General features: G+C 40.0%; 2 protein-coding genes across 19 annotated transcripts in view; one reads left to right on the top strand and one right to left on the bottom strand.

The window, feature by feature from the left end:
- The window catches only part of WDR3 (WD repeat domain 3), a 39,517-nt gene extending 21,659 nt beyond the window's left edge, over positions 1–17,858 (bottom strand). The window contains exons 1-8 of one of the 5 annotated variants that reach the window (XM_057720707.1): positions 17,822–17,858; positions 8,176–8,383; positions 6,985–7,194; positions 4,538–4,656; positions 2,866–2,944; positions 1,587–1,682; positions 569–682; positions 312–413 (exon numbers count right to left, since the gene is read on the bottom strand). In XM_057720707.1, coding sequence (XP_057576690.1) covers positions 312–413; positions 569–682; positions 1,587–1,682; positions 2,866–2,944; positions 4,538–4,656; positions 6,985–7,194; positions 8,176–8,346 — 891 coding nt within the window. In that variant the 5' untranslated portion in view covers positions 8,347–8,383; positions 17,822–17,858. Of the gene's footprint in view, positions 1–311; positions 414–568; positions 683–1,586; positions 1,683–2,865; positions 2,945–4,537; positions 4,657–6,984; positions 7,195–8,175; positions 8,384–9,023; positions 9,108–17,525 lie in introns of those variants that run through there. The other 4 variants (XM_057720700.1, XM_057720712.1, XM_057720703.1 and 1 more) reach the window with 4 other exon arrangements.
- Positions 17,859–17,980: 122 nt separating this feature from the next.
- Positions 17,981–24,582, top strand: part of GDAP2 (ganglioside induced differentiation associated protein 2) — a 110,522-nt gene continuing 103,920 nt past the window's right edge. For 13 of the 14 annotated variants that reach the window (XR_009051223.1, XR_009051222.1, XR_009051225.1 and 10 more), the window contains exon 1: positions 17,990–18,155. The gene's annotated coding sequence lies outside the window, so the exon portion shown is untranslated. Of the gene's footprint in view, positions 18,156–24,582 lie in introns of all 14 variants that reach the window. The other variant, XM_057720666.1, reaches the window with a different exon arrangement.

Genomic DNA, 24,582 nt, shown 5'->3' with positions numbered 1-24,582 from the left:
TTGTTGCCTCACCTGCAAAGTGGAAATTTACCACTTTTTACAATGTGCTCTGAGACTGAATAAGAAGTTAACGCTTTTAAATTATTTAGAAAAGCAGGGATTTAATAAATGTTTGCTAATAATAAAAACAATAATAGCACTTATTGTTGTTATGCTAACAGAAGCTAAGGATTATAGGTCTACACAATACCATATAAGGAATTTTAACAGGACCATAGAAAAATTCACCTCCACAATGAATATGAAAGAAGAACGAGTCTCTGAAAGGTAGAGCCGAGCCCTTGTTATTTTCTCCTAAGCCTGGTACTCACATGGCAAGCAAGAATCCTGCCTGTCCTGTCAACTGCAAGGTTCACAACTCTGTCCCTTCCTTCCCGCATTATGGAACCGGCTTTCCTGCACGTAAGGATGCGCTGCAGAAGAAGCAAGAGAAAAGATGAAGGTTAACAGTTCTGCTGACCCCTGAAAAGACACGATTCCAAGAAATGCAGGTGACAAAAATCTTCCCTAAAATCAATACTTTCCCACCACTCAACGCAACTGAAGGTAAGAAACAAAAATGAATTACATCCTCAGGAGCTTCATCCATCTCAAGGGTACCATCCTCTGCTTCATGTGTGTCCTGTACTCCAGGGGAAGACCCTTTGATTTTCTTGGGCTCTGGTTCTTCTGGGTCTTCAATCTGTTTTATAAAAATGGGAAAACAAAAGCTGAAACAATTTGTTCCAGGAGGTGATTTTCACCCCTAATGACTTAGAAACCTATCCTTATGGCCACTGATAACTTCCATTTAGTGAGCTCTCTGATCAAACCTCTTCAATGACAGCACATTAATCAGAATATATTAAAAACTGACTACACACACAAACAAAACACTATTCATTATACTAGCTCCAATAACTTTCCATAGTATAAGGACTATTGTTTCATAACAATGTGCAAATATGATTACCTCATTAATTTTAAAACGTTCTTGGGTGAAAGAACTACCATATTCTTGAGGGAAAGATTCAAACTGGCATTACAAATTACAAAGGCATTGCAAGAGAGATTACATTTTCTCTTTAAATCAAGGAAAGATAAACCCTAGCCTACTAATGTAGAACCTATCAAAATGGCTACTGAACACACCTAACTCCAGCTACATCTAAGGTCTATAATCTTTTTTCCACGCAAAATCCTTGACGATTGGGAAAAAGTTATAGATCTTCTTGGAATATACATATTTATGTATACATATACAAATTTTACATAATTTTTGTTTGAGGGAAGAGGGTCACAGATATTTTGAAGTCCATCAGTGGACACCCAAAGGTTAAGGAATAGCAAGCTAAGAACCCTACAATCGAAAACATTAACATTACTAAGAGCTGAAAACCTAAAGCTATCCTTCTTCCAAGTGCAAATAAGGGCAACGGCACACAGAATGAAAAAAACAATTGTTTAGAAACTGCAGGTTATCAGTAAGAGAAAATTCCAATACTATATGAAGTACTCAATAATTACATCTAATTCTAAATTCAACAAGCCTATAAAACTGGTAAAAGATGACATTGCTCACAATCATAAAAAAAGAAAACAATTACCTCTTGCAGATAAGCTATGTCCCAAGCCCTCAGTTCACTGTCGGAAGCCCCGGTGATGAGTCGCTTTTCTTCCGACACCAGGACCAACCCCCACACCTACAGAGTATAAAAAGATTCAACTAATATAATTTTTAAGCGACTCCAGGATGTATGACGTGACATTCCGAAAGTCTAAGTACACTGTAGTGAAATTTCTTTGGCACTGCAAAGTCTAATATTAAGACAACCCTCTTAAAATACACTGAGAAAGCGCACTTTTAGAAAGAAAATGATCTGTGATAGAACTGTTGTTTATGTGGTAACTAGCAGTTTCTCTGTAATTTCCTATCCTTGAATTTAGTTGATGGCTGTTCAGAATAAACCCTAACTAGAACCCATTCAAATGATAATTCCAAGTCTGGCATGTCTTTGCTTTCAGCAGTGCCTTGTAAATAAGAGGTGCTCCATTAATGTCTATCAGAGCATAATTTTTAGCCTCAAACATCCACGAACTAAACAATGAAAATACAGTATTGTTGCAAATCAACAAAATCTGATTTGCTTTTCCTCCTCATTAATTCTAGGGTTGTATATTTCTCATATAGTCTAGGGAATAATATACAAAAATATATATAATTAAGTTATAATTAACATACACTATTATATTAGTTTAAGGTATACAACACCGTGATTCAATATTTTTATACATTATGAAATGATCACCACAATAAGACCAGTTACCATCCATCGCCATACAAAGTTGTTACAATATTATTGACTGTATATATCCTATGTGTACATTACATCCCATGACTTACGTATTTTATAGCTGGAAGTTTGTACCCCTTAATCACCTTCCCCTATACCTGGTATGAACAAAGCACAAAGGAGGATGCAAAGATGTAAAATATTCCCTGATTTCTACTGAACAGATCTATGTTCAGGTAATTATGATAATGGTTACAATTTGCTATTTACATGTCCCTGGGCCAGGCACTGCACACATGGTATCATTAAACTTCCCTACGATCATAAAGGTGGACACTTACAATTTAAAAGTGATAAAACCCATGTTCATGAATTAAAAACTTATCCAAGGCCAATTTTTACTAAATGCCAGCGCAGCTGTATGCTCCAACAGCTGGCACTATGTCCACCACACCAACTTCTCTCTCTCAAGACAGTACATGCTGATTATTGTTAGCAGCAAAAACAAAGAGCAATGAGAGGGCCAGAGAAGAAACCACCTCTTCCTTTCTGCCTTGCCATTCTTTTCCTGGGCCCATGACCCTACGTGTACCTCAGTTCGGTGGCCAACCATTGTTTTGAAGCAGTGCTGGGTATCAAGGTCCCACCATTTCACCATGGTATCTTTCCCACTAGAAGAAATAGGAAAAAAAAAAATCTTATTAGGAAGAATCACTGAACTAATAGGAAAATCAAGGACTCATTTGTTGCCTTAAAACGATAATACAAAGCAACGATGTCTAATGCTACTATTTACCTGAACTTCCTTTTAAAAAGTAAAGAATCCTAACTCTATATGGCTATTCTCAGGTAGAAAAATAAAATGTGCCATCTGCAAGCACAAAACTAACCTTGAATTCAGAGTGCTACAGAACATAGAACTTGACCTGTCACCCATCATTTCCATTGCCACAGCATCCACACTCCATACTGTCTAACACAGAAACATCTTAGTCTTTTCCTGCTCCTTGTCTCCCATGTCCAGCTAGTCTCTAGATCCTGAAAATGCCTCCTCTGGGAAGTCACTGAGCCTCGATTCCTTCCAATCCATTTCTGTACACAAACCTGAATTTAAGTCCTACTGCCAGAATTATTTTAATAATTTATCTGGTGTCTTTGTTCCTGTTCCCTCATCACATCCAATACACTACTGTCAGATAACCTCACTTTTCTAAATTTGCACCAGCTCAAGGTTTTCTATGCATTCAAAATCAAGCTCTTCAGCACCATTCCCAAGACCTGCCATTAACTGGCTCTTAATCTCCCTGCTGACATGCTCTACTCTTCCTGCCTCAAATGCCTGTTCCCTGCTTCTTCACCAAAATAAATCTAATATAATCCTGCTTCATGACAAAACTGGAAAAAAACAAGAACCCAATTTACAAAGTCACTCCTACATAATCCCACCTCACAGTGTTATTTCCTTTTTCTTACATCCCCTAAGCTATAAGGTGTATGTATATTCTCACAGAACTGTAGAGTCAGTGCCTCACAGAATGTGTGTTATCTGAACAAGACAAACCAACGTCCCTGTATCCTACCCCACAGGAAGAAATCCACTACTGGTATAGCATTCGGTGCTGCTCCTGTACACCATCTTCTGGTTCTTCTATGGTTCCAACTACAATGGTTCTTCTAATTACTGCCTGGTGAAACTTAAGATCCCAAACTTTCCTGGGTGGCCATTCCTTAGGAATGATAATTATTATATTAGGTTGCACTATATGAAATTACTGACATCTGACCTATCATTTTTAACCCATACAAATGGAAATTTCAAATGGTTCAATATATTAGGTGTTCAGATGGCGTAAGTATGGGGTATGTCTCTTCTCAAGAGGCAGGCTAAAACAAACATTTGGTATTCACATCTGCCCACTGCTCCCTATTCGGCTTTCCTGACTTTCTAGGGATCCAGAAAGTAGAGAGCTCATCCTATACAACGTCTGTCAGAGTTAAGGAACATGGAAAAGCTGATATCAGGGGGAAATAATGACAAATCAGAAAAGGGAATTAAAAAATGCTATAAATAACTCTGGATAGCAACCATGAGACTGTTTGGGAGGGGAGAGAAGGAGAGAGGAAAGCAGAGAGAAGAGGAAACTAGCACATGAGCTTGAGTATAGTGCAGAGATATGAGCAAGGAATGAAACAAATTCCCTCTTGAAACCTTCTCCAATGAATTCACCTAAAAAAGAAGTGGAAACGAGACATTATTTCTTTACCTAGTAACTAGCAGATTCTTGTCTCGGAGAAACAAGGCCTGTGTGATGGCGTCCTTGTGCCCCTTTAGACGGTAGAGGCCACTTTCATTGATCACATCCCACACAATAACATCTGTGTCCTAAAGGAACCAAATAATTTAGAAGAATTTTCTTTACCACATAAGGCCTAACTTGACAAACAACAATATTTTTATTACGAAGTTGATATGTATTCCTTACAGAAAATTTGGAAAGCATACATAAAAGTACAGAGGAACCGAACACCAGTTGATTTCACCATCCAGATATAATCGCCATAGATACTTTGTTGTATACTGTTCTAGTCTTTATGTACACACATATGTTAACTGAGATCATGCTATTCCTATCATTTTGTCAATATAACCCTCCTCCTTTTTCTCATTTAATATATTTCCATCTCCTTCCAGACTGTTTTCATTTTTAAGGGTCACATAATAACGAACCTTAAGGATATATCATAATTTATTTGAAACTTTTTCTATTTCAGCCATTTAAGTAGTTTCCAATTTTCTGCTATTATAAATATGTGGAAATGAACATCTTGTACATCTATTTTTGTACATATCTCTGATCAGAATAAAGGCTAAATAGGGAAATTCTTGGGTTAAAAGGTAATTTCTGTTTTAGGTCTGCAATTGAGTGTGATTTCCAGAAAGGCTGCACCAGTCTAAAGGTCCACCAGGGATATGTATGACAAGGCCAGTTTTCTCATCCCTTCAGCTCTGGATATTATCAGTTGCTCAAAAACCATTGCCAATTTCACAAGTTGAAAGGCTGTCTCAGTATTTATTTGATTTGCATTTCTGAATACCAATGAGGAGTATACACACTCTATCGTGATTACCGGCCGTTTTGTATCTCCTTTGGACTGCCAAGTCATGTCTTTCATTTTCCTTTGGGTCTTATTTTTTACTTGTTTGTTGGTTATTAAGACATGATATTAATCCTTCCCTTTTATACTGGAACTATTAAATACTTCTCTTTTTTCACTGTCCTTTATTTTTTCCAGTTTTATTGAAAAAATAATTGACATACATCACTGTATAAGTTTAAGGCATACAGCATAATGGTTTAATTTACATATATTATGAAACGATTATCATAATAGTTTCAGCTAACACCCATCTTCTCATGTAGATACAATAAAAAGAAAAAAAAAGAAGAAAAAAAGGAAAAATTTCTCCTTGTGATGAGAACTCAGGATTTATTCTTAATAACTTCCTTATTGTGTTTTAATGTACAGATGTTTTAAATATTCAAATATCAAGCATTCAAATTTATCAGTCTTTTCCTTTATAATTTATTTCCTTGGTGATATGCTTGAAAGTCTTTTTCCATCTTGATATCAGATAAATATTTATCTATACAGTATATCTTCTAGTTTGCTTAAAATATCATTGTTTAATATTTAAGTCTTCAATGACTCTTTTCGGTACACGGTATGTGGTAGTTTTAACTTAAAATCCCCCCCACATAGTTAGCCAATTGTCTAAGTACTGCTTCATAAGTAATCCATCATTTCTCTACTCATCAAAAATGTCATCTTTAAAGTACACTAATTAGGTATATCAAATGGATTTGTTCCTTGGATTCCCATTTGGTTGCACTAATCTATCTATTTTATGTTAATGCCAGGTTAACACAGCACATTATAAATTATGACTTCATAATACATTTTAACATCTGAAACCTCTTAAAAACATCTAACCCTGGGAGGAAAAAATCTGAGACCCTTTTATTATTTTTTCCCCAAACTGTGCTCTTTATTATTCATTTGCTTTTCCATATATGCTTTTAAATCATTTGGTCATGTTCTAAAAAAACAACAAGCTTTGGGATATTTAAATTGTTTTACCTATATAAACTAATTAGAACATACTAGCATCTTTTCAATATTTTGTCTTGTCATTCAAGAACATGGTTTGTGTCTCTACTCACTCGAGTCTTCTGTTAATTCTTTGGTAAAGTTTCACAGTATTTTTGTGTCCATTAATTAACATACTATTATAAATAGAATCATTTACATTCTATTTTCTAACTGATGACTGAAATATAGGAAAGCTACCGATTTTATCAAAATAAACGGTCAAGAATCATCATTTTGACTCTCCTTTTCCAATTTGTTCTGTTCCCCCCACTTGGGTACTGTTTCAGGTAGCGTATCCACAGTGATGTTACATAGTAATTATCATGGGCATCCTCGTCTTGTTCCTGTGTTTAATAGGCTTTTATCAGAGAATCTGACAGGAAACAAAATGAACCATCCAATTTGTATCCATCCTTCTCACTCTATCTTACCATCTATACTATTTTGTACACCGAGTACCCACTGTTTCACCCAACAATGTTTCTGAACAACCAGCCTCAGCAGTAACCTTACAGTCCTTTACTAGATCAAAGTCTGGGCACCTAATTCAAGGTCTCACCTTGGACCCAGATGCCAGCCTGCCTCCTAGCTGATCATACTTCAAGGAAGTGATGGCTGCTTTGTGTCCATTGAAGGTCACATTTCCTTCCCCACTCAGGAGACTGAAGATTCGGATAGACCCATCCTCATAACCAACAGCTAAGTGCAGTCCATCTGGGGAGGGGCACAAGCAAGTGACTTCGTGTTTAAGCCCCTGAAGGATGAGGATCTGAAATAATAATAAGGATTAAAAACAACACAGAGGAGTTAAGCATGTCATCAAGGAAAAGTGTGGGAATAATCAGGCACAGTATAATTAAGAGCATCAATAATTCCGAATTGTTCTTATGAATAACAATGAGACTGCCCTCTATCTCAAGGTCTTTAATATAGAAATTATTATTTGTACTGGGTAATGAAACATTCAAGAAAAGGTAAAGCTATACTAAACTATTTCTCCAAAGCTCTACATTAGCATAATACTTTCAAAATTTCCCAGGCAATGGAATAAATTACTGAGTCCTTATTCTATGTCAACATCAAATGATTTTCTATAAAGGGTTATCAACACATTCTCACTTTAACTGAGCCCCATCTCAGAAATCAACCCGCATGGCACTAGAGTGCTGCAGCGGTTTATCCCCAAGGGACTCTGGGAGCCCATAAGTATCAAAGTATTAACCCTTGGGGGGGGGGTGTCACAAAGTGAGTGGACACGATCAAAATGCCTGTATGTCGTTTGGCAGAAGTGGTTTAGGAATTCAGAGTCACACAAAATACCAAGGCTAGTTTAACAACCCTTGGGCCTCATCTGCATAAGGAAAAGATTCAGTCAACATAGCAATATTCCTTTAAAATGCCTGATATTCTATAACTAGTTGCAATGGCAAGTAGAAGAACTTGAAAAATGGAGAACTGGTAAAATGGAGAAAAACAAACATGTCAGGAACAATGATTACAAATAATTACCTGTAAATATCACTATAAATAAATATCTGAGAGGTAATCTCCTATTTGGTTGTGGTTTTCAGAATTTAGTGTAGAAGAACACAATCGAATCTAATACTTGGCTATCCAGACACAAAGGAAGAAAAATTTTCTAGAAGCACACGTAAAAAAAAAAAATTGTGCATGATAAAGCAGAGCTCTCCCACTTCTGCTTCCTCAAATACCCATGAATCAGTATCAACCCAGGTGATTTCTGGCTTACCTTCTCTCCTTTCCTTAAGTCCCAGATGAAAACATGTTCACAGGCTGGTACTGCCACATAGCGTCCTTTTTCACCACGAAGTGTCACAAAGACAATATTACCTTTTTGGCTGCCAATAAGGCCAAAAACTGCACTGGCAACATAGCGTAGGTACTGCTTGGTGAGCCCCATGTTCTAATAACTGATACCACAATTAAGGCAGCTGCACCTGCAAACAAAGAAAATTTAGTTCTTTGGCTACTTTGGTTCTGCTAGACTAGCAAACACCAACTGTTTATCATATGGTTAAAAGCATATGGCCTGTGGTCGTTTAACCTTCATTTATTTTGAATAAATCAATGATATAAAATACCCAGACATCTTCATTTTTTATTCACTGCTGACTCAACGTGTAATCTCTCATTCCTCAAGTTTCAAATTGGTCACACTGTCATGGTCACCTCACAAATTCTGACATTTGGCTGCCCTGGAGCTAAACAATTTGCTTCTGCCAGTTCAACTACCATCAAAGTTTTTACACTGAGATTGACAGCCTGAGACTGAAAATATTTATTGGTGAGCATTCGTAAACCTACTAATAATTAGACAGGCCCACTGACCTGGACACTAGAGATAGGGTGCTGAGTAAAACAAAATCCCTGGTCTTGCGGCACTTACCTTCTAGCACAGTGGTTCTCAAACTCCAGAATATATCTAAATCACCCAGGGGATTATGAAAACAAATAGCTAGGAACCACGTCCACCTCACCTCCCCACTGCCTATTTCAGATTCAGTAGATCTGGGGTGGGGCCCAAGATTTTTCATTTCTAACAAGTTCTCAAGTGATGCTGCCGCTGTGGTTCCTCACCTTGAGAACTACTGCAACTAATACGTGCAGGTCTGTCCTTGATCTCCAAATCAGGGCAGCCACCTCCCCTTAGCACAAAAAAATAATACTACAACTTGGCACACTATTTTTGAAAGATGCCATAGTTCCTGTGTAACCGAGTAGGACACTACGTGGCCTTCCCAGGTCAGACACCTGCCCCCCCTACCCCCTTGTCCCCTCCCCACCGCCCCCTGTCCTCCACCTGCCAACTGTTTGTAGAAAAACTTTAGCTTTCTAAGCCTTCTCTGAGTTCCAAAGAGTAAATTTAATAAGAGAAGTGAGAAAATGCAAAAACAAAGGAATCAAGCAAGACAAAATAATAATGGTTTAGCCATTAAACAAAATCAAGTTATTTTTAGTTCCTCCTCAAGGGCTACACAGATAATATTCTGAGCCATATCTTTGAGCTATTCTGCAGATAATGAACCCCCACCAGGTGGAAGCAGTTAACTGTATGCGGACCACCAGCATGCAGACCCCAGACCTGTTGGAACTAGGTTGATGGTGTTGACTCTCAATTACCGCACCACCAACCAATCAGAAGAATGTCCACCAGCTGATCACACACCCCACCCCCTCTCCCTCACCCTGTCTTTAAAAACCTTTCCCTGCAAGACATTGCCGGGAGAAGTGTCTTTTGAGCATTAGCCCCCATGCCCATTCCCCTTGCTCGGCCTTGCAATAAATGCTGCATTTTCCTTCACCACAACCCAGTGTCAGTAGATTGGCTTGATGGCTCACAGGCGAGCGGACGCACGCCTGGTTTGGTAACAACTGCACTAAATCAAATTCACTGAAAACACTTGGTTATGGATAAAAGAGCTAACTGGTGAAGGAGATAAGTTAAGCTTATCTGCTTTTTATACGGAAATGTGAAAAGTATTCCCCCAAACACCTGTGCAACTTAAAAAACAAGAATACTATACAACAAAAAATATAGCATAGAGAGGAAAAGATGGCGGCGAAGTAGAGAGACGTGGAGTGCATCCCTCCCCACAGATGCATTGGGAATGCACGGAAGGACGCAGTAATTCTCACAGAGAACCAGCTGAACACCAGCAGACGGCCTCGGACACCGGATGGGACTGCGGGGAGCCCAACATAGCCGGTAGGGAGGCATCTACGAGGGCTCAAAGAGGGTGAAGCGGCGGAGCTGTGGCAGACGGGAGGGAGTGAGAAACATTCGGAGGGTCCGCAGCGCAGCTCAGCGTTCCCAGACCCAGACATCGATCCGCGGCTGAACGGAGGGTCCAGGAGCGGGAGTGTGGGAGCAGGAGAGCTGGTTCAGTGTGGGAAACATTGTTGCCGGTAGGGTGACGGACCGAGAGGACAGGAGGGAGGAGGCCCGCGGAGAGGAGTGCCCGTTCCTGAGAGCTGCCCGGCCATGATGGCGGCTGGAGGCTGCAGGCTCACTGGCGGCTGGGAGGAGCCACGCGCATAGCCTCTCTCTCTCTTTCCGCGCCTCTGCAACAGGCAGTGGAGAGACGCCCTGCGGGGCAACCTAAGGGGCTCAGGGATAACAAGTACCCTCAGGCACTCGGGTGGGGCTCGATTAAAACCCCTTGCAACGCCAGCAGCAGGGAGGCTGCCGAGAGGAAAAAAAAAAAAAAAAAGAAAAGAAAAAAACCCCCGAGAGAGGCCCAACTCTAAGACTTTCTGTTTACGCCTGAGCCACCGGCGCCCTCTGCAACAGGCACCTCCAAGCCTGACTGAGACATCAGTGCGCCACTGCTCACTCCCTCCCAGGAGAAAGAGCCACTGTTGTACCCTCTCCCTCCCCACACACCGACGCTTACAGACGAACAATAAAGGAACCTCTGCTGGTCACAGAATAACGCAAAAAAACCCAAGGACAAGCAACCCCAAAAGTTTGGACAACCATGAGGAAACAAAGAAACACCATGCAGGCAAAGGAGCAGGAAAAAAACCCACAAGACCAAATAAATGAGGAGGAAATAGGAAAAATGCCTGAAAAGGAATTTAGAGTAATGATAGTAAAAATGATACAAAATCTCGATAACAAAATAGAGAAAGTACAAGAAACAGTTCATAAGAACTCAGAAAAACAAACAGCAATGGATAACAAAATAACTGAAATTAAAAATACTCTAGATGCTATAACCAGCAGAATGACTGAGGCAGAAGAACGAATAAGTGAGTTGGAAGATAGAATGGGGGAAATAACTGCCACAGAGCAGGAAAAAGAAAAAATAATAAAAAGATTAGAAGACAGTCTCAGAGACCTCACTGATAACATTAAGCGTACCAACATTCGAATTATAGGCATCCCAGAAGAAGAAGAAAACAAGAAAGGGTCTGAGAAAATATTTGAAGAGGTTCTAGTGGAAAACTTCCCCAACATGGGAAAGGAAATAATGAACCAAGTCCAAGAAGCACAGAGAGTCCCATACAGAATAAACCCAAGGAGAAATACACCGAGACACATATTAATCAAACTAACGACAACTAAACACAAAGAAAAAATATTAAAAGCAGCAAGAGAAAGGCAACAAACAACATATAAGGGAAAACCCATCAGGATAACAGCTGACCTTTCCACAGAAACTCTGCAGGCCAGAAGGGAATGGCAGGATATCCTGAAAGTCCTGAAAGAGAGAAACCTACAGCCAAGAATACTCTACCCAGCAAGAATCTCATTCAGATTTGAGGGAGAAATCAAAAGCTTTCCAGACAAGCAAAAGTTAAGAGAATTCAGCACCACCAAACCAGCCTTACAACAAGTGCTAAAGGAACTTCTCTAAGTAGGAAACACAAGAAAAGGAAAACACCTACAAATACAAACTCAAAACAATTAAGAAAATGGTAATTGGAACACACATGTCAATAATCACCTTAAATGTAAATGGATTAAATGCTCCAACCAAAAGACACAGACTGGCTGAATGGATACAAAAACAAGACCCTTCTATATGCTGCCTACAAGAAACCCACTTCAGACCAAGGGATACATATAGACTGAAAGTTAAGGGATGGAAAAAGATATTCCATGCAAATGGAAGTCAAAAGAAAGCTGGAGTAGCAATACTCATATCAGACAAATTAGACTTGAAAGTAAAGACTATTAAAAGAGACAAGGAAGGACACTACATAATGATCAAGGGATCCATCCAAGAAGAACATATCACAATGGTAAATATCTATGCCCCCAATATAGGAGCACCTCAATACATAAGGCAAATGCTAAGAGCTATAAAAGGGGACATCGACAGGAACACAATAATAGTGGGAGACTTGAACACCCCACTTACATCAATGGACAGATCATCCAAACAGAAAATAAATAAAGACACACAAGCTTTAAATGACACATTAGACCATCTCGACTTCATTGATATTTATAGGACATTCCATCCAAAAACGACAGAATACACGTTCTTCTCAAGTGCACACGGAACATTTTCCAGGATAGATCACATCTTGGGTCACAAATCAAACCTCAGCAAATTCAAGAAAATTGAAATCATATCAAGCATCTTCTCAGACCACAACGCCATGAGACTAGATATCAATTACAGGAAAAAAACTGCAAAAAAGACAAACACATGGAGGCTAAACAATTCACTCCTAAACAACCAAGGAATCACTAAAGAAATCAAAGAGGAAATCAAAAAATATCTAGAAACAAATGACAACAAAAACACAACAACCCAAAACCTATGGGATGCAGCAAAAGCAGTTCTAAGGGGGAAGTTTATAGCAATACAGTCCTACCTTAAGAAACAAGAAAATGATCGAATAAACAACCTAACCTTACACCTCAAACAACTAGAGAAAGAAGAACAAAGAAACCCTAAAGTGAGCAGAAGAAAAGAAATCATAAAGATCAGAGCAGAAATAAATGAAAAAGAAAGGAAAGAAACCATAAGAAAAATAAATAAAACTAAAAGCTGGTTCTTTGAGAAGATTAACAAAATTGATAAACCATTAGCCAGACTCATCAAGAAAAAAAGGGAGAAGATGCAAATCAACAGAATTAGAAATGAAAAAGGAGAAGTCACAACGGACACCTCAGAAATACAAAACAACATGAGAGACTACTACAAGCAACTATATGCCAATCAATTGGATAACCTGGAAGAAATGGATACATTCTTAGAAAAATACAATCTTCCAAGACTGAACCAGGAAGAAATAGAAACCACGAACAGACCAATCACAAGTACGGAAATTGAGGCAGTGATTAAAAATCTCCCAACACACAAAAGCCCAGGACCAGATGGGTTCACAGGCGAATTCTATCAAACATTTCAAGAAGAGTTAACACCTATCCTTCTCAAACTCTTCCAAAATATTGCAGAAGGCGGAGCACTCCCAAACTCATTCTACGAGGCTACCATCACCCTGATACCAAAACCAGGCAAAGATGTCACAAAAAAAGAAAACTATAGACCAATATCACTGATGAATATAGATGCAAAAATCCTCAACAAAATACTAGCTAACAGACTGCAACAGCACATTAAAAAAATCATACACCATGATCAAGTGGGGTTTATCCCTGGGATGCAAGGATTCTTCAATATACGCAAATCAATCAATGTGATACATCATATCAACAAATTGAAGGATAAAAACCATATGATCATTTCAATAGATGCAGAAAAAGCCTTTGACAAAGTTCAACATCCATTTATGATAAAAGCTCTCCAGAAAATGGGCATAGAAGGAAATTACCTCAACATAATAAAAGCCATATATGCAAAACCAAAAGCCAACATTGTTCTCAATGGAGAAAAACTGGAAGAATTCCCCCTAAAAACAGGAACAAGACAAGGGTGTCCACTCTCACCACTATTATTCAACATAGTTTTGGAAGTTTTAGCCACAGCAATCAGAGAAGAAAAAGAAATTAAAGGAATCCAAATTGGAAAAGAAGAAGTAAAATTGTCACTCTTTGCAGATGACATGATATTATATATAGAAAACCCTAAAGACTCTACCAGAAAACTGCTAGCACTAATTGATGAGTTTAGTAAAGTAGCAGGATACAAAATTAATGCACAGAAATCTCTTGCATTCCTATACACTAACAACGGAAGAGCAGAAAGAGAAATTAAGGAAACTCTCCCATTCACCATTGCAACCAAAAGAATAAAATACCTAGGAATAAACGTGCCTAAGGAGGCAAAAGATCTGTGTGCAGAAAACTTTAAGACATTGATGAAAGAAATCAAAGACGACACAAACAGATGGAGGGACATACCATGTTCCTGGATTGGAAGAATCAACATCGTGAAAATGTCTGTTCTACCCAAAGCAATTTACAGATTCAATGCAATCCCGATCAAATTACCAATGGCATTTTTCACAGAACTAGAGCAAGAAATCTTAAGATTTATATGGAAATGCAAAAGACCCCGAATAGCCAAAGCAATCTTGAGAAGGAAAAATGGAGTTGGTGGAATCAGGCTTCCTGACTTCAAACTATACTACAAGGCCATAGTGATCAAGACAGTATGGTACTGGCACAAAAATAGAAAGGAAGATCAATGGAATAGAATAGAGAACTCAGAAGTAAGCCCAAACACATATGGGCACCTTATCTTTGACAAAGGAGGCAAGAATATACAGTGGAAAAAAGACAGCCTCTTCCATAAGTGGTGCTGGGAGAACTGGGCAGCAACATGCAAAAGAATGAAATTAGAACACTTCCTAACACCATACACAAAAGTAAACTCCAAATGGATTAAAGACCTGCATGTAAGACCAGACACTATCAAACTCCTAGAGGAAAACATAGGCAGAACACTATATGACATCCATCAAAGCGCCATCCTTTTTGACCCACCTCCTAGAATCATGGAAATAAAATCAAGAATAAATGAATGGGACCTCATGAAACTTAAAAGCTTTTGCACAGCAAAAGAAACCATAAACAAGACTAAAAGGCAACCCTCAGAGTGGGAAAAAATAATTGCCTATGAAACAACGGACAAAGGATTAACCTCCAAAATATACAAGCAGCTCATGAAGCTTAATACCAAAAAAGCAAATAACCCAATCCACAAATGGGCAGAAGACCTAAACAGACATTTCTCCAAAGAAGACATACAGATGGCCAACAAACACATGAAAAGATGCTCCACATCACTAATCATCAGAGAAATGCAAGTCAAAGCCACAATGAGGTATCACCTCACACCAGTCAGAATGGCCATCATCACAAAGTCTGGAAACAACAAATGTTGGAGAGGGTGTGGAGAAAAAGGAACTCTCCTGCACTGCTGGTGGGACTGTAAGTTGGTACAGCCACTATGGAAAACAATTTGGAGGTTCCTTAAAAAACTACAAATAGAACTACCATATGATCCAGTAATCCCACTCCTGGGCATATACCCAAAGAAAACCATAATCCCAAAAGAAACGTGTACCATAATGTTTATTGCAGCACTATTTACAATAGCCAGGACATGGAAGCAACCGAAATGCCCATCAACAAATGAATGGATACAGAAGATGTGGCATATATATACAATGGAATATTACTCAGCTATAAAAAGGGATGAGATGGAGCTATATGTAATGAGGTGGATAGAACTACAGTCTGTCATACAGAGTGAAGTAAGTCAGAAAGAGAAAGACAAATATTGTATGCTAACTCACATATACGGAATCTAAAAATGGTACTGTTGGACTCAGTGACCAGAACAAGGATGCAGATACAGAGAATGGACTGGAGAACTCGAGGCATGGGAGGGGGCGGGGGGTGAAGGGGAAACTGAGACGAAGCGAGAGAGTAACACAGACATATATATACTACCAACTGTAAAATAGTCAGTGGGAAGTTGTTGTATAACAAAGGGAGTCCAACTCGAGGATGGAAGATGCCTTTGAGGACTGGGGCGGGGAGGGTGGGGGGGGGCGTCAAGGAAGGGAGGGAAGATGGGGATATGTGTATAAAAACGGATGATTGAACCTGGTGTACCCCCCCAAAAAATAAATAAATAAAAATAAAAAAAAATAAAAAAAAAAAAGAATACTATACAAAAGTTACAGACTTTTTTTGGAGCAGTTTTTTGTTGTTGGTTGTGGCTCAGTTAGTTTAACGCTACAGAGTCTCTTTCTGATTACAACCTAATGTTTTATTCTACTTTAACAGGAAAATATTCAATGCCTTCGCTAGTTTTTTTTTAATGACCATTTACTGGCCTCATTTTCTTCTAAGAACCAATAAAGTCAGTAAAAAATGAAGGAAAGATAATATTAACATGGCAATAATGCTCTTAACCTAAACCATTTGATCAATTCTTTCCTAATTGATCTTATTCCTCCAGTCCCAGCCCCTTAACTGTAATTGTTTTCATGGTAGTCTTTGGCCATCTACCACAGTATTTTCCTTGGAGACTTCATATAGCATGCCTATGCCCACGGACTCCCACATCTCTATTTCCAGTCCTGCCCACATACATAAATACCAACTATAAAGCTCCAAGAACTTATTAGACGTCCCCATCTGAATACCTTGCAGTATCACATTTTAACATGTGTAATACCAAACCTACCTTGCTTCCTGAATCCTACTCATTTTTTTCTGCCTCTAAGACACACAACTCTCCAAGCCAATCAGGTCACTACAGATAGTAGTTGAATTAAGTGGGTTAATCATGTAAAGCACTTAAAAAAATTCTTGACAATTACCATGCAAGATTGGTACTATTCTCATCCCCATTTTACAGACAAGGAAACTAGGCACAGAGATGCAAAACTGCTAGCACAAGGTCATTCAGCTGGTTTTAAGTGCCAAAGCCAGATTACAATCCAAACTCCAAAATTTCTTCTTTTAACCACTAAACTATTTCTCTTTGCCTCTCTCCTCTCTTTTGTCAGAAACTTCTACCTAATTGTTTCTCTGAAGTAGGATCCTTTTCTCTCTTTCCACTGCTTTCTGTTCCAGCTGTTTATCACTGGGTTTCTGCACCAGTTTTCTATGCAGCACCTCCACCTCCATGTTTTTCATTCTTCTCTTTAAAAAGTCACTAGTATTCCTGACTAATCTTTTCGAACGCACTGATCCTACCCCAAAGCCCTTTAAGAGCTAAACTGTTTGCAGTTCCTAAAAAGTGATCCTATCTATCCCTCTTTATTCTCACATAACCTTCTGTCAGGCTAGCTGGTTTCCCTCCTGTCCTGTCACCCTGCCTTCTTCAAACTGTTCCTCTCCGTTAGAATAACATGCATTCTTCCGTCTACCTGAGTGTTACCCTGTAAGGCTCACTTCCTTTCGGGCTAGTCCCATTTCTCGAAGCCTCTTCCACTGCCTCAACACTTCAACGATCTTCCATACAACTTAGTACTGGTCACTTGTGTGTTACACGCATGTATCTCGACGCTTTCTGGAGAGAGCTCACGACCCGACCTTCCTTCTATGCCCCTACATCCCTGCTTCCTAACCCACAGACCGCACCCCACCCCCAAACATGCTTCTACGATGCGCTGAAAGGCTGGACCGCGGTAACAGACCTGTCAGACGTCCCTAAACCAAGTCTTCAGTCAGGAGTGGGTGAGGTGGGAGTTCCGCACACCCACCACGCTGTCAGAGCATCCTCAGGTGAGCCAGGTCCTCACTGCACGCGCCCGCACCCTCCCGGGACGGCAGTGACGCTCTCTCAATAAATGGCCCAGGTTCCCCTCCACCCTAAAGACCGGCCCCAAATTCCCCTGCCTCGCCTGCTGCTGGCACCACGAAGGCCTCCGCCGGGACGGAACAAACCCGAGGAGCGGAGCAAAAGCATTCAGCTGCCGCGGGCCCACGGTACCTGCCTAGGCCTCCACGAGGCTCCGGGTTGATTAGGCCCGCCCACCGAACCCACCCCTTCCGGATCCGCCCAAGCACCCTCTTCCGCCCGACGTTCCCTTTGCCTTCTGGGGGAAATGACGTCAGGGGCTCTGATTGGCGAGCGCCGGCCGGGAGCGGAAGGCGGTGTTTCGCAACCCAGGGCTGCTACGGCTGGTCATCCCAGCCTCCTGGGACTTCGGTTTGCCCGAGCGACGGAGCACCTGGCGAGGGTTCTCTGGGGATGTCGCTCGGCCACTTTCCACCAGGAACTTAACCCGCCGTGCCTGCAGCCCGGATGGGACCGCCGGAATGCTGTGAGAGGCGGGCCGGAGCGGGCCGGGAGGGAAGGCGGGGTGGAGCGGGCCGGGGGCGCGGTGGGAGGCGCGCGGGACCCGGCCCCGGCTGCGGGTGCGGGCAGGGACGGCTGGGTTTGCCCGTTCCCCGCAAAAATGAACCTGGCGCTTCTCCGCGGCTGTTGGGTTCCTCTCGCCCGAGGCGCTGTCGGGGACAGGTTGCCCAGCGGAAGATAGAGGGTAGGCATACCCGGGTACAAGGGACCCCTGGGCAGGCGCGCGCCCTGAGGCGCAGGTGAAAATAGGGCGGCCGGGAGTCCTGCGGGTTATAGCCCAGCGTGGAGTGTGTGTGGTCCCCTGTGTGGACTGGGCGTTCCCAGGACCGAGAGCTGCTCGAATCAGGGCTGGATAGGTGCTGAGCCCAGGATGCTGAGTTGTCTCTATCCCCGCAGTCCCTGGAGTGACATTGGTCTGGCATTTGGTTTCCGCTCCTTGACCGCTGGAGGGGGAAGTGACCAGGGCTGACTCCTTGCTTGGTCATTGAGGCTTTAGGTGCTCTGTCCCGAAGTGGGAATTAGCTGTTCTTTCTTGCAGTTCTGTCCGATATTATTCTTGGGCTGCATAAAAATGTTTAGAAAGGAGTTCTGATGTCTGTAGCTATGGAAGGTTAAAGCTAACATATAGGTATATAAAAGAAATAAGCCTGTGTCTTCACGTACCGTACAAGATAGTTGCAGCCAGCCTAGAAATTAGACTTTTATGTCTATGATCTGATTTTCTTCAGGCATCTCTTGAGTTTTTAAGACATGTTCGCCTAGTCTACCATATTCAAGAAAATTACGGTAGTAGAGAATGGATATAATCAGGCTGTACTTAGATGTAGCAGTATAAGTGATTGAAACAAGCTTATTGTGGGCTGGATGAGAAGGGAGGAAATTGTGGCAACAGACTGTTATTTCAGTGAATTTGATGGGGAATGGAGCATTTAGGGGAGAGTGTATGGCTTATATCTCTTACAGATAATGTGCATTATATTATTACATATGTGAGAAACGCGTATGTTATATGAGAAAAAAATGTGCTTCAGTAGTCTCGATTCAATCTCAGTGACACCCCTGGATTATCTGATTCTGAGAAAGCTATTTTACAGCTCTATAAACTGTAGGTAACTAATGTGAACACTAAGTAATTTTGTCTGTGGACATGAAAAGTCTGTCCGTTCAGAGGTTCAGTGGAAGTTTTACCTCATGTACATTCATTTCAGTATTCCTTATCTATTAATGTGCCAGATTTGGGACTCCCTGTATCAACCATCTGGCTGGTTCCTTTGTGAGTTAAATAAAATCTTGAACCATGTTCATTTTTGTGTTTGAATGAGTCATTTTACCTTTTAAAAAATTAATTTAACAGTACTCAATATTATGGGAAGGGACAACCACAAATGGAAAAAATAATTTTATTTTATTTATTATTATTTTTTGGCTGCACCTTGCTGCTTGCGGGATCTTAGTTCCCCAACTAGGGATCGAACCTGCGCCCTCTGCAGTGACTACTCCGAAGTCCTAACGACTGGACCACCAGGGAATTCCCAGGAAAAATAATTTTAATAAAAGCTATTGTAAGAGCAACTACAATTGAGTGCTAAGATAATGCATCTTATAAATGCCCAATGCACTACTTAAAGAGCATAACCCTAGTTTGTTTCAGAATTGCCCAACATATTAATATTATAATTGAAACACAGCAAAGTTCTTTTAATATGAAGGTGGTACAACTAACTCACCATTAGAGCATGTGCTCTGGCTGGTTTTGAATGATGGTGTTAAATTTGACCTGGGCCATTGACAAAACTTAGAAATCTTTTTGTTATACTGTATTTATTGTTGACATATTTGCTTCCATTTTTTTTCCATCTAAGTAACTTTCTAAAAAGAAAAAGTCATTCTATTTACATAGAATGATTCTTAAATATAATAGATTTGGTGTTGGGGTGGGGTATTGTACAGAAGTATCCAAAGTACCTTGAAGTTTTAAGTATTGAAATACAAAGACAAAGTCATAGTGGTAAACCTACAATTTATGCAAAAACAGTGAAATAGAGCTGGTAACTAATGGAGGTCAAAAGCATGGGCCAGCTCTCTTCGTACTTTTATCCAGGCCTATCTAATCAATGTAGGCATTTTGAAAAACAAGAACAGATTTAAAGTTCTTTTCTCTTTTAAATGGTATTATTTTCTTTTTATTCAGACAAAAAAATCAGGGTTTTTTGAGATGGTGATCCAAGATGTTCTGCCTGATTTTGTCCTGTCTTGAACAATAAAAATCTAATCCCTCTAGCCAATCCAATTATTCATGTAAAGCACTATTTGGAGGACTTCTTAAACTAAAAGATGACAAGATTTTGAGAAAAAAGACAAGCTACAGTGTAATAAGAGCTATTTATACTCATTACAGATTTGAATTATATAAGATACATAGTGGGTTTTCTTTATCCTCATCTAGGCAGATACTGACAATAACCCTTAAGATAGTATGGCTGAGGAAATCTGATTCTGGAATCTTCTGTTTGTTCCATGTAAACTTTCAGATCCTGGGTGTAAATGTCTTGCTTCAGGAACCTTTTTACTAAGGTTTTGTGTTTGTTTATGAACCTGTTCAAAATACAGAACTGATCAATTGATTTTCAGTAGAAAGGCCTGCTCCTCTTTAATGTTATCCAAAATTCTGGCTATAGCTGTAGATTATTGTAGCCTTCCCCTCCTCCTTTCCTCACCTGAGCACTCTGTGTTCTTCCAATCAGTGAGATTCCTAATTTGAGTCTGGGAAACCCTTCAGATTTATTTCCAGATCTGTGCTTGTATGAGCTCATGTACTCACAGTTTAGGTGGTGAGAGGGTTTTTATCTTTCATGTAATTTTAAAAGGGATCTGTGACCACAAGAATGTTAAGAACCATGTTCCTTAAGGGTCAGGGATCAGATTTTCCTGCCTAGCCTGGCTTCCCTCCACTTGCTTTATTGCCAAGGTGTGTGTGTTGGGGAAGGGGGAGATTTAAATCTCTTTTTGATGAGAAAAATACATTTCTGTTTAGAGATGGAGCCGAAAAAGAATTCACCCTTTGTTAAATGCCATAACACTTTCATATAATGCCATTAAATTTTGCTCTACAATAAGAGCTCTGAATATTACTTATTACTCATTCAACACCCAGTATCTCGTGGGTCACAGTGACTTTTAAGATCTGGGAAGAAGATCCAGCAAACTATACTGACAAGAAGTAGTTGCATAGATAGGAGAACCACCAGAGTGTACTGTCAAAGAAGATAATAGAATTTCAAGGAGGGAATAGACGCAGCTAAAATTTGATTCACTCTCAGACTGGACGTCTGGAGAATTATTGTTGACCTTGAAAAAGCAGTTTTAGTATTGTTATAGAGATGGAAGCAGAACTGCAGTGGGTTGAATACATGGAGGAAAAGGGAGTAGAGCTGTGAAACAGATTACTCTTAAAAAGTTAAATGGTGGAAAGAGGAGTTTATTGGTACTCTGAAGAAATGGGGTCAGAAAAAAATTTGAGAGTAGGAGACTTAGGGGAAGGAGAGATCAGATGTAGTGAAGGGAGACTTGATGTTATTGCATTCTCTTAGAGGAGAGCTAGTCAGGTGCAGTATAATGCTTAAATGAAGGTGATTTGGCAGGCTTAAAATTGTGAAATACACCCGAAAATCACTTGGAAGTTGGAAAGAGTGAATGAAGATAGAGACATTTTGAATTGGAGAGAAATTAAGGTAATTTGAACAATGACTTCTCTTAGAGCATCAGGAAAAGAAGGGAGGCAATGTGATATGATGTAATGGAAATGGCGTGGGTTTTAGTGCCAGCTGGTCTTCGATTTGGATCTCAAGATACCACTTACTAGTTCTGTTACCTTGAGCTGGTAATTGAACTTCTGGGTCTTGGTGCCCTCACTGTAAAATAAGAGTTCTAATACCTACTTTGTGGGATCATTGTAAGGGTTAGAAAGCATATTGGTAACATGCCTAATGCCCTGTGGGTCACTGTACCTTCCACAGTGGCCTTCTTTTGTTCCTTTAGTGTCTTAGGCTCTTTCCTACCTTAAGGTGTCCAGATGTACCCTTTCTGCTGTCTGTAAAACTTGTACTACTTTTAGTCTCCACTCTCACTTTCTGCAGGAGACATTCTCTTCTTCCTCAATCTAAATAGCTTCCCCCTTCTTTGTTGCAGCACACTTATCACAGATTTTAACTGTGTGTTTATTTCTAAGGTTATATGTTTGTGTGATTTTTGTGGGGCTGTCTCTTCCACTAGATAGAGACTCAGCACTTAACAGTGCTTGAAAGAATGAATGCCTGGGACATCATAGGCAAATAAACATTTATTATGTGACAGTTTTTATGGGTCAGGAATTCAAAAGTTGCTTGGTCGTGTGGTTCTGGCTCAGGGTTTCTCATGAGGTTGTGGTCAAGATGTCAGCTGGGGCTGGAGGATCCGAGGTGATTCATTCCCATGTCTGGCAGTTGATGCTGGTTATTGGCAGGAACTCTCAGTTTCTCCCCACAGGGGCCTTTCCATGGGCTGCCTGAGCGTCCCCACATCATGGGGTCTCACTTTGCCAGAACAAGCAGTCCAAGAGAGCATGGCAGAAGCCACAATGTCTTTTATGATCCAACCTTGGAAGCCACACACTGTCATTTCTGCAGTACCCAGTTGGGTACGTTGGCCAGCCTTACTCATTATGGGAGGCATCTACACAAGGGCATGAATATCAGGAGGTAGGGATCGTTGAAGGACGTCTTGGAGGCTATCTACCACAGATGCTGTGTGGGATAGCATAGTCATCCAAGAATGACTCAAACAATTTTCTATTAGTGTTGATGGAGGGCCCAGCTAACATAGGAAGCCCTGCATTTGTTTTGGCAGCAGAGAGGAGAATTTCTGATTTTTTTTGCCCTGGTGGCACAGGAGCAGAATCAGAGAAAACATATTGGGTTGATCTAGGTGTTAGGGATTAACAAGTCATTACAAGGGCAGACACTGAGATAAATAAGAGTGTATCTTAATTCAGCAATTTGTGTTTGGTTTATCTGATGCTCGTTAGAGAGTCTTTGACAGTGAGTGTCTTGGTCTTTGCCAAATATGAAAACATCTCTGTATCTCAACAATGGTGCAGGTGACTTTCACATTGGCTATGAGAAAGTTATGACATAATTTTTATTGTTCCTTGCTTTGTGCCAGGTGCTCTGCTATGCAATTTTAATACAGATTTTATCATTTAATCCTCACAATAACCATAGTACTATCTTACTCCTATTTTGGAAATAAGAAAACTGGTTTAGAGTCAAGGGTATATAGTAGTCAAGGATATATTATGGTCAATATAACTATTAGGTGGTAGGTCCTAGACCCAAACTCAGCCCTTCTGATAACAGAGTCCAAGCTCTTACCATCCTGCTTCTGCCTCAACGTGTAATCGCATATGGAAATATTTAGCTTAAAATACTAAAGAAACTGGATTCAAAATTGTACATACCTTATGATTTTACCTATCACAGAAAAAGGTTAGAAACTGCATCAAATTTTGAAAGTTTCTCCCCTTATTTTTTTGGTATTTTTCAAGTGTTCTGTAAGTGAGTGTTGCTTAGAATTGGAAAGAAAAGTTATATTAAAGAAGTGATTTTGTCCTGTGATTAGACATTCATGTTTGCAAAATGAAAACTAAGTTTGTTTTCAACGGACTTTTTAATATTATGGTTAAGACGTTTCAGCATGAGTCATTGTCAACAAAAATCTGTGGATAATTTTTTGAAATTATGAATTTCTGCAGGGTGTCATTCCATTGAGCTCGAGGCAGTTCAGCTATAGACAGTGAGTGTAGCCTCCACGTCTCCTCTATTCAGCTTGTCCAGTTCCAGGCTGAATAGTTGTGAACAGACCAACAGGACTTGTGGTTGCCTCTAGTTTCAAAGGCCAAGTGGATGTTCTAAACATCAACTTTTAGATAAAATTAATTTATTTCAAAATAATACCAAAGGAGTACTTACTAACAAATAAGAATAACACTCTGATACAATTTTATCCTGGTATAATCTACAAGGCCTTTCTGAAATTGTTACATAAATGAGCACATATCCTACCACACAGTGTTGGTGCAGGAATTAGAATATTATGTCAGATCCATGGTTCATTCCAGTTAATATCCCATGTCTCTCAGCAATAAACACCAAGAAATTAGGTGTAGAAGGGCCTGCTTGTTCTCCTTGACTCTTAACATTAGGATCATACAGAAAACCTCAGGAAGTTCACACACCAGCTGTCATTCCCTAATCATCTGTCTGCTCTCATGAATGTTCAGTGTTACCAGTGATCTCCAACTTACTAAACCCACTGATTAGTTCTTAGTCCTGTTACTTATCCTTTCGGTACCAAAT

The sequence above is a fragment of the Hippopotamus amphibius genome, chromosome 1 (assembly GCF_030028045.1).
Source record: "Hippopotamus amphibius kiboko isolate mHipAmp2 chromosome 1, mHipAmp2.hap2, whole genome shotgun sequence".
Lineage (NCBI taxonomy): Eukaryota > Metazoa > Chordata > Mammalia > Artiodactyla > Hippopotamidae > Hippopotamus > Hippopotamus amphibius.
This window is presented reverse-complemented; position numbering and strand designations above follow the sequence as displayed.